The following is a 13,535-nucleotide window of genomic DNA, read 5'->3' on the forward strand; positions in this document are numbered from 1 at the left end:
CCGTCATTAATCTAGCAATTCTTATTGCATTTGGCTACTGAGTAAATATAGTTAATAAGGATTAAGAGATGAGTCCTAAATATAATTATTTTACTTAACTAAACTTATAATAATAATAATAATAATAATAATAATGATGATAATAAGTAAAATTTATCAAGATTTTTTTTTTATTATAAATGAATATTATTAATAAAAGTGAGATATCGTCTTTTACTTAAAAAAAAAAAAAAAAATCTATCGAAATACGCGGCATCCTACCCAAACAATAATATTAATAATAAAACATATAAGACACACGTGATGATTATTGAGATAGCTGGACAATTTCCAAACATTCGGCCTCCTTCTCCTCGAGATTTCCTCCTCATGATATCTTCAGACTTGATAGTTGATACAAGACTCTCATTTGTGTTGAGGAAATATTTTAGTTATAATTTTTTTTTTATAAAATTAAATATATAAATTAATATAATTTGATATAGTAAATTAGATTATAAAATTATATTTATTATCAAATAAATATAATATATTATATCAAATTATATTATTTTATAAATTTATTTTTATAAAAACTTTTTACGACTCTAAAACTTCTCGTCTTTTTACAATGGGTTAAGTTTTGGGGTAACCTACTCTTAGATCCGTCCACATTTGAATTGCATAGCTCTCATTGACCCTTTTTTCCCCCTAAGCATCCTCCCATTATTATAATTTTTTAAATTAAAATATTATAAATAATTCATTTTTTTTAATTTAAAAATAAAAATAATATTATAATAATATTTTATTTAATTTTTAATTTTCGTATCATCTTTTCTTACACAATTCTTTGTGTAAGTAAACAAAGGATAGTTTAACCGATTGAGCTGTTCTGCAGAGGTCTGACAGGGAGAGTATAGAATAAGGCCAAGGGAAATGCTTTTGTGTTTAGAGGATCCCTACCGATAATGGTTCCGATATAATTTTTATTGATATTATAATTTTCTTTTTAAAATAACATTGAAAGATATAAAAAAAATATATGAAAAAAAAAAAGGACTTTTAGCCTTCTCGGCGGGTGCAGCACTCATAGAATAATGTAAATTGTAAGAATGGATGTCCCACTATAAAAAAGTTACCATTGTAAAACAAAGGCAAAGGACAATACAGACGATACAGTACTATTAGCACCATTGGGGGTGACAGAAGCCCCCAGCAGCAGCTGATAAAAAAGATGAAATGGTTCAGATCAGGAGGAGGTAAAAGAGAGCAGTGCGCCAAAAATCCCGATAATGGGATTTCATATATATTAATAATAATATTACAGAGAGACAGACAGAGAGAGAAATAGATAGGGACTAGAGAGAAAGAGAGAGACGAGGGAGAGCACTTTATTTACCTTTTTTATGATGCACGCATCCATGGCAGAACAGAGAAGGGTACAGATTACTGCTACGACAGAAGGGTAGAAGAAGATATTAGAAGCGCAAGACCACCACCACTATTAAGAAGAACAAAAGGTGCAGAGGGAGAAACCAGAAAACATGTTTTGAGGGAGGGGGGGAGAGAGATGGAGCAAAAATGGATTTGCAAAGAGGCGTGAGTAGATACCAATACCATGGAGCAGAAAAGGAAGGAACAAGGAGGTCAAGGGTAGCAAGGGAGGAGCATTTGTTTGTTCTTTGAAATGGGTTTCTTTCCTTTCAGTTGAGGGGTCATGGGAAGCAAGGAGGGGTCATGGGATGCAAGGAAAGATGGTGGGTCTGAAGCCTCAGGAGAGGAAATCTGAGAATCCATTTGAGCCAACCCATTTTTTGCGCAGTCATTCTTCTTCTTCTTTCCCATTTCAAATCTTGGGCTTTCTCTGATCTTTCAAAAACTTTTTGAGTTCTTTTTTTTCTGGGTATAAGAGGGATGCCCTTTCAGCTACAGGGGAAGGGGGTCTTTGAAATCGCAGGCTTTGCTCCGGTTTGTGCTTGGAATAGCAACCACAATCATAAGAAAGAAGAGCTTCTTGGCTTGGTGAACAACAACGACAACAACCACCACGAGCCCACCTCCGTGCTTCATATGAGAAGAAGCCCGAGCCCGCCCACGTCGGCATCGACTCTGTCTTCGTCTTTCGGCGGCGGAGGAGGCGGCGGTTCCTCGGACCCACCTCCCGCTACGACCGCATCCCAACCCGAATTCGCTCGAAAGGACGAATGGGCATCGGAGCTCCAACCAATTCCGAGTGGACTAGAGGCAATAACTGGCGGAGGAAGATGCGCGCTTGGATTGGTAGACTGGGAGAGCATGTTGTCGGAAACGGCGCCCTCGCCGAGCCATGAACAGGAACAGTCGCTGCTGCGTTGGATCGCGGGCGATGTGGACGATTCGTCGTTCGGCTTCAAACAACTCTTGCAGAGTGGGAACAATACTCTCGATTTGGACGGCAATGCGCGGCTGGGAATCGTCGATCAGGGCCCGGGTGTGTTCGAGACAATCGGTGGCGTTTCCGCTACGGGTAATTTAATTGCAAGCGTTAATCAAAATCCTAATTTTTTAGCTTATTCAGGTTCTGGTGGGTTTGCCAATAGCAGCGGCAGCAGCAACAACAGCTACAGTAATGGAAAGGTTGGTGGTGCAAGCGTTCCGAGTACTTCTGGTTTCCTAGATTACAAGGTTTCTAGTATTGGGCTGAGTGGCAGCAACAATAACAATTGCAATATCCAAAATCCAGTTTTTACTTGCTCCGCAAACAGTCTCCCACTTCCACTCACGTTGCCTCCTGGTGTGGTTTATCAGCAGCAACAGTTTGATGTCCCGGACGAGAAGCCTCAGGTTCTGAATCCACAGTTATTGATGAGCCAACAGCAACAGTCTCAAAATCCCAACTTGTTTCTGCCATTGTCTTTTACCCAACATGAAGAGCACCTCCCACAGCCTCCCCAACCCAATCGACACAGCTCGATTGGGTTAGACCTCACCACCCAGATCCCGAAAGTTCCTGTTGCTCATGCCGGGCACGAGTTTTTGCTGACAAAACATCAACAGCAGCAGCAGCAACAGCCGCCGCACCTGGGGTTTTCTCCGGGAGTGCAATTTGTTCCTCAGCACCTTCTGCAACACAAGTCACTGATGGTGCCGAAGCAGAAAATGGGCCTGGCCGAGGAAGACTTGGCCCACCAACACCATCACCAGCAGCAGCAACAGCAACAGCAGCTTGCTTTGCTCGACCAGCTCTACAAGGCCGCAGAGCTGGTAGGAACTGGGAATTTCTCACACGCGCAAGGGATATTGGCGCGGCTCAATCACCAGCTCTCCCCAGTTGGAAAGCCCCTCCATAGGGCTGCTTTCTACTTCAAGGAGGCTCTGCAATTGCTCCTCCTAATGAACAACCCAGTCACCACTCCACCCAGGACCCCAGCCCCTTTTGATGTGATATTCAAGATGGGAGCTTATAAAGTCTTCTCCGAGGTCTCACCTCTTATTCAATTTGTCAATTTCACCTGCAACCAAGCCCTCCTTGAAGCTCTGGATGATGCTGATCGTATACATATTGTGGATTTTGATATTGGCTTCGGTGCTCAGTGGGCTTCGTTTATGCAAGAGCTTCCGGCGAGGAATAGAGGTGCCCCATCATTGAAAATCACTGCCTTTGCCTCTCCTTCTACCCATCATCCCGTTGAGCTTGGGCTTATGCGCGAAAATTTAACACAGTTTGCCATTGAGATTGGGATAAGATTTGAGCTTGAAGTAGTTAACTTTGAATGCTTGGACCAAACCTCTTATTCACTGTCCATTTTGCAAGCAGCCGAGAATGAGGCAGTTGCCGTGAATTTTCCCATTTGGTCCTCTTCGAATCAGCCGGCTGCGCTTCCTGCTCTCCTCCGCTTTGTGAAGCAACTCTCACCTAAAATTGTGGTATCTTTCGACCGAGGGTGTGATAGGAGTGACCTTCCCTTCCCTCAACATGTTCTCCAAGCCCTCCATTCCTACATATATCTCTTGGAGTCTCTGGATGCTGCCAATGTGACTTCGGATGCGGTAAGCAAGATTGAGAGGTTCCTTCTTCAGCCAAAGATCGAAATCACGGTATTGGGTCGACTCCGAGCCCCGGACAAAATGCCCCTTTGGAAAACACTATTTGCTTCGGCTGGGTTCTCTCCTGTAACATTCAGTAACTTTTCCGAAGCTCAGGCACAATGTGTGGTGAAGAGGACTCCGGTTAGGGGGTTTCATGTAGAGAAGCGCCAGGCGTCGCTGGTGCTCTGCTGGCAGCGTCGAGAGCTCATCTCAGCTTCAGCTTGGAGTTGCTGAGGAGCAGCTATTGGAGGAGCAGGGGAGTTGGTTTTTTGGCAACTCACAGTTTATCACAGGGGTTCCTGATCACTTTTATTCTGGTATCGAGTCAATAAATTTTGAATTGTGTTTGTGATACCTCTTTTATGACTTAATCTTATGAAATGTTATGTTTGTGAGTCTCCTTTGCTCATTGCCTATCCAGTCTAGAATGATCTTCCTGGTATCATAAGCATCTAACTGGAAAGTAAATTGAGTCTTATTTCTTTTGGACATGGATAATGGTGCTATGGTATCTTTGATTATTTTATGGTGAAAGACTTCCCTTAATTCTGCTTAAGGTGGCTAGAATTTGTTGTGTACTTGACAACGAATAAGAACTAGTAGTGGAAACATTTTTTTCAAAAAATAAAAAGGTACTGGGAAAAGAATTAACCAGCATCTGATCTATTTTGGTGAGTTTTGTGGGTAAATTTGGACAAATTTTAATTCTTATTGTTGATATGAAATATGCTTATATGTTTTGCAAATTAACATGACACCCTAGGGTCCAACCGACCTAATTTCCTTTACGATGAATGATAGGTTGTCTATGATGTAGAGGATACTGTGGGAAGAGTATCTACTAAGAGGTTAGAGATTGTAAACGAATCAAGCTATTGGGGAAATAAATTTCCATGTGGATGGCCTTGTTTTGGCTTTCAACTCCCAGTATCCTATCCTGGTTTACTAATGCTTATGCGTGCTATCAAATTAAGGTTTAGAAGCTCTACTTATAGTGATCGTTGAGTCCATGGATGTCTCGATGCAAAAGGTCAATTGTGCCTTTTCCAGTGCACTTGAAATTGGTCAAATAGATTCTCCTTCCCGCTTCCCTTTAAATAGGGACACATCTTCCTTCATATCATACACCTCATTTGGACTTCTCTTACAGCCTGCACCCATGGTCTTGATGAGTATCTTAATGTTCTTATACTGCCCTCAATTTGAGTAAAATTATGGTGGCAACTGGTCTGATTCAAGTGAATTGGTTCTGGCATTTCCCCTGTGATTGAGTATTAGAACTACCCCATCAGCTCGACTGTGTTGGAAAGACGAGGATATCTCATAGGTTGCATTTTTCAGTTCAAATGGGGACTGACCCAGTTTTGGATGAACCCAAACAGTCCTGAATTCAACGAATTAGTCTGCAAATGAGACTAGTCTGACTCCACATTATCCTCATTCGGTACTTAATCATGTTAAAATGATCAGAGCATAATGTTAAAAATTGCTCATTTTGGGCCCCTTTAAGTTGATGATAGTTTGAGCTTGAGTCATACATGGCGGTTTTGGATTGGCAATTAGTCTTTAGAATCTTGGGCTGTGGGAAGTCGCAAGATGCTTCTGTGTGAATACTACAAATGGGATTGACACAGTATAAACCTTAGCTTTTGTTTGAAACCACATTACTTATTCATTATTCTTCTAGAAACCCAAGGACAATATATAATTTGTTGGTTCTGACTTCTAAGCCCCAAACTCACCATTCTGTTGTTGCTATCTTCTTGCCATTATTCCTTAAAACTTACTGTGTTAGAAAATGTCCAAAACCTGAGGAAAGATGCAGTTTGGTTCTTTGAAAAAGACTAGGACTCGGTTCCCTCTTCACACTTATTGCACATGCAGAAACACGCATTCCACTAGACAAGAAACCTTTATTAGCTGACTTGTGAAAAAACAAGTGGCCAAGTGCCCCTTATGACCTCGCAAGACTAGGCAGGAATACAAAGAAACCAGAGTTTGACAATATTTCTTTAGTCTCTTAAACAATCATGCAGGCAGGCTACCATAACATGGCTGTGTTGAATTTTATCACAACATGTCTGAGAAATTCTTCGGCTGCATGTACATGGCACCAAACACGTAACGCGTCATTCTCTTCCTCCTTTGATTATAATATATATATATATATATATATTTATATATTATAGTGTGGGTGGTGCTTTTCATTATTATAGGCATACAAATGCTTGGCTTATAGTACATTGAATTTTCTATTTTGTGATTAATTCTGCACATCTGCTAATCAATCCACATGGGCCATGTTTGATTGAGCATCTACCTGGGATTACTTTACTCATTTTTCTTTGGATTTTCGTTTTTCATGCCGATTATTTTATCCTCATTTTATTGCATTATAAAAGCTATATATATGGTAGCAGCTATGATCTTCCATGTCAATGAATAAAACTCATGCAAAGAACTCAAGAGTGTTGTATAGTTATATATATATATATATGTATATATGTAGGGAGATTAATAAAGAAACTCAACTCTTAAACCTAGAAAACGCAGGAGAACATGCAGATCAGCATGGACAGCGACAAAGATTAATCACAGTTTATTAGGTTTTCCCGTTCTTTTCCTTTTAAAAATGTATAAAAACAAAACAAAACGTCGGTTTCGTTGAAAACGAACTCCTATAAAAATCCCTGCGAACAACCTCGATAATGCTTCTAGCCTTTCAGCTTAATTAATTGAGTGTAGTTCGGTTTTTTCACCTTAATTAATTATAGAATAATATATTGTGGTCTTTGGATTTGGTAAATCTTCTAGCCTTTCAGCTTTATGTAATTTATTATTATTCATTAATTTTAACTCACAAAGCTATGACGGTCCCAACTCTCTCCTGCAGCCGCTAGCTACTCGCGAGTTCTCCCAGTAATTTTACATTGATCTTTCCAAAATTGTTATTAAATTTTCCAAAACATTGTATATCTCACTGTTTTTTTTTTTAAAAAAAATTATTTTCTACTCTAATTTCTTATTTTCAACAATTAGATTTTTTTTTTCTTAAAAAAATAGATTTTTTAAATTTTGTTTTCTTTCTAATCTTCGTATTTTCTAGCATTCATATTAGGGGTGTCAAATCGTGTTAACGGGTCGTGTTCGTGTCGTGTCAAGACATGTATATTATACTATATAGGTCAACCCTAACCCGACCCGTTAAGCTTATCGTGTCAAAATCTCAAACCCTAACACGACCCAATAACATAACGGGTCGTGTCGTGTCAACCCGTTTTGACCTATTTATGTAAATGGATTGAAACAAACCCAAAATTAACCTCCTTAATCTAGTTAAGTTTAGCATAATTTTATATAAATGTTAAAATCACAATATCTATACAAAATATAAAACTAACTACAAGTCCAAAATTACAATCTAAACAATAAAAATATCTAAATTAAAATCTCAACAATTTTATTTTTTAGGTATAAGGGTATAATTGTAATTTTAACTTTCTTAACGGGTCATAACAGGTTATAACGGGTCATAACGGGTTGACCCGTTATCAACCCGTTAAGCTATCGTGTCTTAACGGGTCAACCCGTTTTGACCCGAACCCGTTAAGAGTAAACCCTAACCCGCTTTTATCGTGTCGTGTTCGTGTTGGGTTAATGGGTCGTGTGACATATTGACACCCCTAATTCATATATATCCTAATGAACATAAATTAGGATATGAGTATGAAACCTTACACAATCTTGTTTGTGAAATTTCATCTCAAACATGCCAAACAAAATCACTATTGTATCTCTCTCGGGTCCGTTTGGATATAATCATATAAGAAGTATTTTATTTTGTCTTATCCCATCTTATTATTACAACATTTTTAAATTTTTATACAAAATATAATAGACAATTCAAAATTTTTAAATTCTAAAATAATAATAATATTAAAAAATAATACTCTAACAATATTTTATTTAATTTTTAACTTTCTTTTGAACTCACTATTTAAATGACACCTATGTTTGGTTGTAAGACATTTGTTTTAACCTTTTAGATAAGGTTGTACAAGAAACTGAGAAACCGTCCTAGATCGACTCAGATCGACCGCTGGAACTTAGAATCAGTCGAAACCGGTGGAGAACCAATATCGGCCGATTCGTCGTTGGTTCAAACCGCTGAACCGGCCGATTAAAGAAATTATATTTATATATATATATATATTATGTACTCAAAACAACATCGTTCTACTTAAGTTTAAGTAGAACGACGTCGTTTTAAGTCTGTAATTGTGTTTTAAACACAATTAAAATTATGTCGTTTGATACCAAACCAAACGACGTCTTTTTATTCATAACGTATTGAAAGAAAATTAAGTAGAGCGACGCCGTTTTCGAAATTAGGTCGTTTTCTTTCTCATTTCTTCTTTCCAGTTCCCCGATCTCCTCTCTCTCTCTCTCTCTCTCTCTCTCTCCTCTGCAACACTCTCTTTCTACTCTCTCAGACGAAGCTCGTCGATGAACCGACTGTGAATCGCTAGAGAACTACTGGTGTCGAGACTGCCAGTGTTTCTCTTTCCCATCGACCTGTTTCAGCTGGTTTCCTCCCCAAAAAATGAGTATAATCTTTTTTGACATTAAGCATTGGCATTGACTTCATCAAAAGTTTAGCCAAATGTAAAATGTGATGAATTTCATTAAAAGAGAATTGTATTGGATTAGCCAAAGAGATAAGTGTGAAATTTTGAGTTACAGTAAATGGATATGTATTTTCAAATTTGAAGGGCTACTGTTCACTCATCAAATCTATTTTTTTATTCACTTTTTATCTCTAATAGTCTTTTTTATTCACGTTTAATCTTCAACCGTCTTGTAATAATAATGTAAGAATCAAATTAAATTATTAATTAACATATGATTTGTATAATTATAAAATATGAAAAAAATAAAATATTATTATTAAAAATAAAATTATATTATTATTTTGATGAATTTAATATGAAATTATAAATAAATAAGTTTTAGAATATATAAAAAATATGTACTTTTTATTAAAATTTAAAGATAAATTTAATAAATCCAATCCTAATACTAAGCCATGCACATTAACTTTTGAAAAAGTGAACAAATCAATGTTCCATATAAAAAATCTGAGTGCTCTACTATTTTCTAAACAAAGTGCTCTACTATTACTTTTTATTAATAGTAATAGTAACTTCAAATAAACTCTTCTCTTTTATTAAATGATTCAATTCGGCTGATAGATTGAAAAAGGTCAACAAGATCGATGGTTCAGATTCTGTTTCCCGTGATAGATCCTGGATCTTTTGTACTGTGCTCAGGTCAAACAATTGGATTATTTATGCCATTTTAAAGCTAAATTTAGGAGATAATGGACTGGTAGAGCAGGTGGGTCCATGTAGTATCTAAAAAAAACTTACCACCTTTTAATTAATTATACAGTTATGCATTCAGACCCAAAAAACAAAAACAAAAATAAAAAAACCTTTTTAATAATAAAATTGAAAAACCCAAATATAGCCTTGAGTGTAAACAAAGTACCAACATTGTCCCCTGAAAAAAGTTTGCTTTTTACTTTCAAACTGGAAAGCAGCAGTGACCCTCTCTCTCTGCTCAGGCGATTGTGACCGAACGTCTCTTCTTTTGTACAGTGCAGTGAGAGTGACTAGAGATCTCTTGAGGCTCTCTAAAGTGGGACCAACTGCATGAGTAGTTGCAATCATTTCATGCCACGTGTACCAAATTTTTTTTTTTTTTTTTTTCATCAGAAGTTGAGCTTATCTAGTATGACACCCCCTTATCCTTCTTACCATGAGCTGCTCCGAGCTATATTGGAGTTTCAAGTTCTGGCCTGTCTTTCATGAGCCAGTTGTTTAATGATGAAGTCCTTTTACCAATTTATGTAAAATATTGTGCAAGTTTAATGTGTGTTTATCATTTTATTTACTTAAGGAACTGATTTAGTTTTCAAAAAAATGATGAACAGTCACTTTTTATAACAATTTACACAATAATATTTTAAAAGGATGAGTATTTTTGTAAAATACCTTACAAAACTAAAATATTTTTATAAAATATTTTTATTTTACAATATATGTTGTAAAATATGTTATGTGGATATCATTATTCTTTTGTCTTATTGGCATGGTATTCGAGAACGTTCAACTAATTTCGAGGATGCACATGTTTTCGATAAGAAATATTTTGCAAGTGTATCTCAAGTAATTCAAGATTAAATTAAGAGAATAATTTCATAGCCCGATTGACCTTAGAGATTGTTTGCATATAAGAGGATTTGAACTTTAGACCTTGTGTTGATGTCTTGTTTCGCGGGCCTAGACTACTCTACGCTGACAGTGCTACAATAGGTGTTATTTGGAGCCCCCTTCATGTTTCGGTGCAGTTGTACGGTGACAGTTTGTACGTCCATTGCGGTAAATAGAAAATAAGTGTAGGGAAAGTAAAGAGAGAACGACATCAAGATTTACGTGATTCAGCAACAGGCCTACATCCACGGAGGTTTGGGGAGGGGAGTCTCCACTATAATATATATGTTTACAATCACTCATGGTTCCTTATATTTCATTATATAGAGACGGTTGAAACTCTTCCTGTTGGAGATGCTGTCTTCCTCGAGAGGCTGATGAAGAAGAAGATGATATAATTGAGGGAGAGTTGAGTCGGCGTAAGCAGTCGTTGTCTTTCATCTGGTTGTGTGCTTTATATATATATATATATATATCCCTTTGTTGTGTGGGTCAGCTTCCCTCCTCGGCCTACTTTCTTTCTAGCATGCTCTGAAGCTTCCTGCTATGATATGACTTGTCCCTTGGCGTGTCTGACTTGCTCTCCTTGATATTTGACACTTGCATGCTCTCTTGTCTCTTATTGTTTCTTTCTTATTTTTGATGATGGTCTGGTGGGCTGGGCCCAATTATGTGCTATGTGCATTTTATCCCTCCACAGAATCCCGCGAATTTTAAGTACACTTGTGGGCTGGAAATTATAAATTTTTTTTTTTTTTTTTTTAAAGCCGAGAGAGCCTTTACGAAGATTTCTGACCTTGACGGGCATGTTGAAGGTGAACGAGTTTGCGTATACTCACCCGTTCACCTCCTCCAGATTCGTTGGAATGCGAATTGATCTCCAGCATTAACGAGTATGATTAATCATTAACCTTGTCCTCATTAATTGAAGTTGTTTCCTTGTGTGAATTTCAACGTCACCCGAGATTGGTTCGTTGTGTTAAATAAATAATCTGCTTGTGTTTAAATAATAATGCCTCTTGGGGTGAATTTTGGGAGGGGAGGTATTTGATCGCGTATGGTGCAAGTGCAGAGCTCGAATGTGATGGGAGATGTAGTCGACCATGTATGTTGTCGGTGTGGAGCTCGAATGTGTCGGGAGATGTACTCGACTGCGTATGATGAGAGCATGGAGCTCGAATGTGGCGGGAGATGTACTCGATTGTGTATGCTGCGAGTGCAAAGCTCGAATGTGTCGAGAAATGTACTCGACCGAGTAAGCTGTGAGCACGAAGCTCAAATGTGGTAGGAGATGTACTCGACCGCGTATGCTGCAAGCGCGGAGCAGGAATGTGGCGGGAGATGTACTCGACCTCGTATGATGCGAGCACAGAGCTTGAATGTGGTAGGAGATGTGCTCGATCACGTATGATGCCAGCGTGGGGCTCGAATGTGGCGGGGGATGTACTCGACTGCGTATGGTGCGAGCATGGAGCTCGGAGCGAGTCTAAGGACTCGAATTGTTTTGGACGCGAGGTGTTGGCAAGGGCTTAGGAAGCTCTAGCCTGGCCTCGGGCTCATGATGAGTCTAGGGTCTTGGCTTTGTCGAGCAGGGGGGTCTGTGAGTCTAGAGACTTGGCCATACCTTGCAGCGAGTTTAGGGACTTGACTTCATGACTAGTCTAGGGACTCAAATTTGCTGAGTGGGGGGTCCGTAAGTCTAGGGACCTGACCTTACCCCACAACAACTGTAGGGACTCGACTTCGTTGAACAGAGGTGCTCGTCTGTGCTTGAATCGCTTTGTTGGAGGGCGAGGCCACTGGCCTATGTTCCACACCACATGAAGCAATTTTGTTAGTTGAAACAAAATTCACATAAGTTTTGAGAAGGATAAACCGCTGGGAGTACCTTTTAGAAAGAGCCCGCTGAGGGAGGCAAGCTTGCTGGGAAAGCCCACAAGGATAGTCCAAGTCTTACCCGAGCACCGTTAGTGACTGGTTCGAACCAAGTCTTGTTGAGTCTGAGTTGTGAGGAGTCCATGCACATGGTGCTTTACTGAGCTGCACTTCTCTTTTGTTTTGCTGCTTTTCCTTTTGTTTTCTTTCATTTCCTTTGAGGCCAGTCAAGTGACTGGGCTTGTACCCTGCGAAGGCTGGGCTGTATGATTAATGAAATAATTTTGTATACATGTTTGTAAGATTTCTGTATTTTTCTTGTTGCATTTCATTTTTGCTATCTTTTCTTTTGCTTCTTTCGATGAATTCTCGTGACCAATCTAGAGATTGAGTGTAACATCCCGATCCTATATCATTAGAGACAATTACACGGATATTTTATTAGGTTTGATAATTAGATTATTATTATTATTATTATTATTATTATTATTATTATTATTATTATTATTATTATCAGATTTTACGTTTGTTATTTTTAATAGGATTATTATTTATATTATTGGATTAAGTGAAATATTTTTATGGCATCCAAGCCCATGAAGTCAGGAATTAGTTTCCACGTTAGACTCGTTCCATTTTCGTGCTCATGCACGTACGTCTTTTCTTCTTATTCATTAGGGTTTCATGGGTCTATATATAGAACTCGTTCATTATAGACGTAAATGTCTTCAACCTAGAGCTAGGGTTGCCGCAGCCATTGCATGCAAACCATCTGCACGACAGCAATGGCCTCCTTCCCCAAACCTGGCCACCCACACGGCAACCACCGTGCCTCCCTGTCCAGAAACCAGCCGCGACAACTCCACGCCACCACCAGCCACCACAGAAGACAGCAGACCATCCTCAGTGGCCAAGGCACGCCGCAACAGCAACAGACGTGGAGAAGCCTCTGCTTCTCTTCCACGGTAACGACCACACGGACGCACCTCTGTCTAACACTCCCAAAAACAGAGCATCCCGATAGTCCGAAACCACCATCACCCACGTTCCTCCACGGCGACTCCACCACCGCCCAGAACATGCTGACGCCGCCACCACTTTCAGATCACGCCGGTGCCAGCTCATGGACCACCACTTCCGAGAAACCAACTCAACCACGTTGCGGCCTCTTGCACCCGTAGCCGAGCACCTCGACGCTACCAGTTCAGATTGTTCTGCCGATCACCCCAGGACGTCGGTGCACCACCCACGGTGCCAGAAACCGCCGACCAGCTCTTCTCCGTGGCACCTACTCCATCTCGGTTGGCCTACGACCCTCAGCCACCCAGCTCTGTA

General features: G+C 39.2%; 1 protein-coding gene across 1 annotated transcript; it reads left to right on the forward strand.

Annotated features, from left to right (window-relative positions):
* Positions 1–1,295: 1,295 nt before the first annotated feature.
* On the forward strand, positions 1,296–4,606 carry LOC109011601 (scarecrow-like protein 22). The gene has a single exon (XM_018992874.2). The coding sequence runs from the start codon at positions 1,897–1,899 to the stop codon at positions 4,282–4,284; it is 2,388 nt and encodes a 795-aa protein (XP_018848419.1). The 5' UTR covers positions 1,296–1,896; the 3' UTR covers positions 4,285–4,606.
* The last annotated feature ends 8,929 nt before the right edge of the window (positions 4,607–13,535 follow it).

The sequence above is a fragment of the Juglans regia genome, chromosome 2 (genome assembly GCF_001411555.2).
Source record: "Juglans regia cultivar Chandler chromosome 2, Walnut 2.0, whole genome shotgun sequence".
In the NCBI taxonomy this organism is placed as follows: Eukaryota; Viridiplantae; Streptophyta; class Magnoliopsida; order Fagales; family Juglandaceae; genus Juglans; species Juglans regia.